A 5,493-nucleotide genomic window follows, 5' to 3' on the forward strand; every position below is an offset into this window, starting at 1 on the left:
GCAATGCACTTGTTAATTTTCCGCAGTACATAACATATTAGAAATTCGATAAATGCACAGTTCATCAACAAGTATAAGTAGGAGAGTTGAAATAAATATCTAATCATCTTTAATAATTAAACTTGATTCCGTCTATTTTCTCGTTTTATTCTTGAACCGAATACGCCCAAACTTGGCCTCCACTTTCCTTCTTCTTAAGCCGACACACGATTGTGCCAACACAATGTCACTATAGTAACATGAAGGAAATCAAAAAAATCAGACTTGTAATCCACATAACTTATCATACTTGTGGCAATGTAACATGAAGGCGCAACTTAAGAATCCAAAATTGATTGAAATGCAACTTCTCCAATAATCTTCAGAATCCAAAATTGATTAAAATGCAACTTCTCCAACAATCTCCAGCTTTCCCACCTTTTCGTTTTCCCTTAGAAGCATTCTCATCACTCCCACCAACAACTTGCTTTCCTTTACCCTTCCCTCCCGCCTTTGTGTCTTTTTCCATCGTTCCAACAACTCTCATCATTTTAACAAAAACAGTCAACAACTATTATTAAGTTACAAAGATCAATATAAGTTGTAGCAAATTAAAAATTAAAAATTCTTACTGAATTACAAACTACAATTTTATCATCTTCTGTGCCAACTCAAACTGCTTACTTTTTTTAAGAATATAAAATTAATTGAAATTGAGTTTCTCCAACAATCCTATCAAGAGCAAAATGTGTAAGTATTGGCTCAACAAAGTTAAAAGTTTATTCAAAATGAAACACACAAAACAAAAAATATGTTAGGAGCAAAATTTATTGATGAGGATTCATTGCAAACTTTTATCAAACACTTGATGGGCATATTGATCTCATTCAGTAGTGGTACTGTTGGAGTTCAAGTGATTGGTTAGTTCCAGATAAGATAGGAATATAGTAAGTTAATGATATTTTTGAAAATCAAAATATTGTTTTTGTTAATTAAGATGGAAGACAATTTCGTCAAGAAAAAAATAAGTGCTCACGATGCAAGAGTTAGATAAATAGAAGAAACAAATTTCTCACATGTTAAATGTCACAAATAATTATATTCGTGAAATTTTCAGTATGTCGTTGCTGCTATTGCGGTTTTCAAAACCCTATTTCTTCTTCTGCGTGTGTGAGTTAGAATGAAATGGAATGAAACCTTAAAGAATTTTTAGGAGGAGTGACGGGTGTGAAATTGCTTCCAAACTTAAACGTCTGATTGAGGTGATTGCATGAAAGAAGAAAACGACGACGATAAAGTGAATGATGATCACTTGAGGTAACGTGAGTTTAAACACAACAAAAAGTGACTTTTGAGTTGCTTGAGAGAATGTACATGATCAAAATTTGAATATTGAATAACACTGGGACATGTATTTTCAATAATGAAATTGGTAAAAAATAATTGTTAGAATAGGTTAAAAAGTAAAGGGTTAATAGACATTTGCCCCCCTGCCATATAGGCGAGTTTCGGTTTACCCCCCTATTAATTTTTTTTTTTGGATTACCCCCCTGTATTTTTAGGGTACCCCCTAAGCGTGTAAAAAACAGTGAAAAACCAGGGGGGTAAATCAAAAAAACAAGTTTACAGGGGGTCCTAGGGGGGTAAATCATATAGCTTTTTATATTTCAAGGGGGCAATCCAAAAAAAAAAAATTAATAGGGGGTAAACCGAATCTCGCCTATATGGCAGGGGGCAAATGTCTATTAACCCAAAAGTAAATGATATGCATTAATTAAACTAGGCTTAAATGCACTTTTGGTCCCTGTAAGTTAGTGAGTTTTTGATTTTCGTCCCTGTAAGTTATTTTTTTTTGGTTTGAGTCCCTATATCTTACTTTTTGCTTGAGGTTTAGTCCTTAAAGCCAAAATCCGTAGGAAAATCTGTAGGTTTCCTGCTGATTTTCCTGCAATTTTTCCTACAGATTTTGATTTTAAGGACTAAAACGAACGCGAAAATGAAATATAAGGACTCAAACCAAAAAAAGTAACTTACAGAGACGAAAATAAAAACCCGCTAACTAACCGGGACCAAAAGTGCATTTAAGCCATTAAACTAAGTGTAAATTATCACCATTAACCCCTGAATTTTCCTCAATTTGAAGTAACTTTAATAAGGGTGTTAAAGTAATTATGGTAGATGAAGTGTCGCTTTCGAAACCAAAACAAAGTGTTTCACTTCCACTCAGATGTTAATTTGTCTTTTTTTAGTTTTTATCAAACCTTGCAAGTGGTTGAAAAATCACAGTTATGTGAGACTGAAACACTTGCTTGTGTTGTGTTAGGGTTCTAAGAAATGAACAAACAAGATTCTGAACAAAAACCAACTCAACCACGCCATAGTTCAGACCACAAAGATCAAAAGTATGAAGAAGAAGAAGAAGATAACATAGAGCAAAGTACTAGCAAATCCCCTTCACCACCGCTTCACTCTTTCTCAGACTCACCAATTTCCGACGATCATCGTTCCCTCCCTCTAGTCGTGCAACCGCCGGTGGTAACTGCTCACAGATTCCAGGTTGAGCCAGCGGTCATCACCAAGGTAGATCCCGGTGCAGAAGAGGGTTTCGTCGGGGTAAAAGAGGTTGAACGAGAAAAATCCGCCACCGGCGGCGATGGTGGTGACGGTGGTGGTCGGAGATTAAGACCGGACGTTTCAAGTTTGTTGAGGTCTGAGAAAGTTGCGAATTTGAATAAGTTTTTGTTGGGCCTTAGAATTGGTGGATTTGTTTTCTGCTTGGTTTCTTTTTCTGTGTTGGTTGCTGATAGGAAAAAGGGTTGGGCTCTTGACTCTTTCTATTTGTACAAAGAATTCAGGTTAGGTACTTTCTTTTTATAGAACTAAGTAGGAAAACAAGTGTTTTACTTGGGACAGTAAGTGTGGGTTTGGTTTGGTTCTAGAATTGTGAAAATTGATTTTGGTTTGTGATTTTGTATTGCAGGTATAGCTTATCTGTGAATGTGATTGGGTTTGTGTATTCGGGGCTGCAGATATGTGATCTAGTGAAGTACTTGATCAGTAGAAAGCATATAGTGGAGCATAGATTACAGGGTTACTTCACTTTTGCATTGGATCAGGTAGCTAAGGTTTTATACTTGAGCATTTGTGTTTCTGACTTGTGGTGACATGTTGTGATGGTGGTTATGTGTTTGTAATAGAGGTTGTGATTGATTACTAATATACCGATGAAACTTCTAGTCATATGCATGCTTTGAAGTAAATGTTTGTTCTAAATTGACATAGCCGAAATGTCAAAATTTCCAAATTCAGGCACCTGAAACCAATTTTTGCGGTTCGTGCATAGATCTTTTTGAAGTGTTTTCTTTTGCTAATGCTGGTTATCGAGATAATTGATCTTAGGTTTCAGAGATTACTGAACACCACAATTTCTTAGCTCCTTTAGCAATGTATTTCAACTTACAAAGGCTTTTCAGTATATGAAGAATTAAATACTTATTTAATTGAAAAATTGTAAATTCATTCATTCAAAGTAGGCCTTTCATAATTTGTTGTTCTTCACTCTTTATTCATGATCTGAAAAATATGTGTTCTCTAGTTTGGTACATGCTTATATTTCCTAACTATACCACTTGGATTGCTTGTTTTCAATTGTAGATCTTGACATACCTTCTAATGTCTGCATCTTCATCGGCTGCCACTAGAACTTATGACTGGGAGTCCAACTGGGGTCATGACAAGTTTCCGTTCATGGCGAATGCATCTGTGGTCTTGTCCTTCATTGCTTTTGTGGTATTTGCCTTGGCCTCTCTAGTCTCGGGTTCTATCCTTTGTAAGTTCTGATCATTTATACTTTATATGAATATTGCAAATGGATTCAAAGTATCCAATGTTCTCAGAAAAAAAATACTCTGTACATAAAATTCACATCCTGCTGGTGTTGTTTTTACATTGTAAAAATACAGATGTGATTGCTTACAACTTGTTGAGCTAGCATTACCATATCTTGTACTTTTTGTATTTATTAAGATGATATGTGATGTCAAAGATCAAACTACCAACGTGTTTTGGGAAGATGCAAGGGTGATTATTGATTATGATTATTTTGGTGATGTAATTTCTCTTGATTTAACATATTGTAGAAATAGTTTGCATATACCACTAACAGTATTTTCAGGATTTAACCATCATCGTTAATATATGATGAAACAAATGAGTCATTCAAGTGACTACTTGAGAAATTTTTAGAGGCACATAAACAAAAATTGCTCCAAAATCAAGATCATGCAATAGCAGACACTTATCGCAGAGCCTATATGCATGATACTTGATGCAAAATGGCATCAAGCGTTTAGACAATTTAATGAAGAGTGAATCTCACATTTTAAGAGTTTTTAAGATGTGTATGCATGACTACTAAGATGAATAACAATTTGAAGACGGTGGCAAAATTCTTCTTGAATGAGTATGAGTTGTTAGAAACATATTTTATGAAAGCATTACTATACATACGTCACTATTTGATTTTGTTATTACGATGGCAAGGGATTTAGGAGAGTGACCAGTGTCATTTAATTTCAATAAGAATTTAGTTTGTTGTCATTGTCAGAAATTTGAGAATTTTGATATGATTTGTTAAGGTTAAATAAGTTTTTGGTCCCTGTAAATATTGCAGCAGCTTTCATTTTTAGCCACTCTCTCCTTTAGGCAACGGTTTTTATAAAACCGTTTTCAAAATCAGCTAAAACTGTTGCCAAAACTCATGAGGAACTAAATATAAAACTGCAATATTTATAGGTACCAAAAATTTATTTAACCATATTTTGTTATCATTGCCTTAAAAATCTTTAATCTTTATTTATATGAATACCAAATAAGTACGAAAACTATATCTTGGAGAAATTGACAAAAATAGCAAAAAGTAGAGTTTAACTTCCTATAGTTGTTATTGATGTGGCAAAATATGAGAATTTATCCCCACCAAAATATTATAAGGAGATTTATCCCCATTACTATTAGGAGTGTTCAAATTAACTTGTTATATAAATTGTCCGTATCTATATTTAAATTTGGTTATGAAAAATCGGTTAATTATTAATATGGTTCAAACCAAATTCACTTTTTGGACATTTTATAAATATGGTTTTAACCAAATTCATATTTTGGATATCCATATCAAAAATAAAAATTAAATTAAAATATTTTTTGAAAATCGAGTTTTTTCAGAAATAAAAAAAATCAAAATTTTAAAAAAACGATAAAGTTAGCAAGACTAATATTTTTTTGAAAACGAGGAAGAATAATATTTTTGGAAACACTGTCAAAAGTTTCCAAGACTAGCACTGTTGTAGGACCAACCAAGGGTTGGAGTAAAGTTCTGCCTCCCAGTCCAAGAAAGAAAGACCCGAAAAGGAAGAATAATGTCTCTAGTGACTCTGAGCTTAATACCGATGTCTATGACATCTTGCAAAACATTAAAGAAAAATTTGTGAAATATCTTGCAAATGTTCCAAACGT

At 33.6% G+C, this 5,493-nt stretch overlaps 1 protein-coding gene across 1 annotated transcript; it reads left to right on the plus strand.

The window, feature by feature from the left end:
* Positions 1 to 2,221: 2,221 nt before the first annotated feature.
* Positions 2,222 to 4,079, plus strand: LOC131646110 (CASP-like protein 4A1). Its single transcript, XM_058916259.1, has 3 exons — positions 2,222 to 2,834; positions 2,960 to 3,095; positions 3,634 to 4,079. Exons 1-3 carry the CDS (start codon positions 2,314 to 2,316, stop codon positions 3,817 to 3,819), a joined length of 843 nt encoding a protein of 280 aa, XP_058772242.1. The 5' UTR covers positions 2,222 to 2,313; the 3' UTR covers positions 3,820 to 4,079.
* The last annotated feature ends 1,414 nt before the right edge of the window (positions 4,080 to 5,493 follow it).

Source organism: Vicia villosa, linkage group LG2 (assembly GCF_029867415.1).
Source record: "Vicia villosa cultivar HV-30 ecotype Madison, WI linkage group LG2, Vvil1.0, whole genome shotgun sequence".
Classification (NCBI taxonomy): Eukaryota; Viridiplantae; Streptophyta; class Magnoliopsida; order Fabales; family Fabaceae; genus Vicia; species Vicia villosa.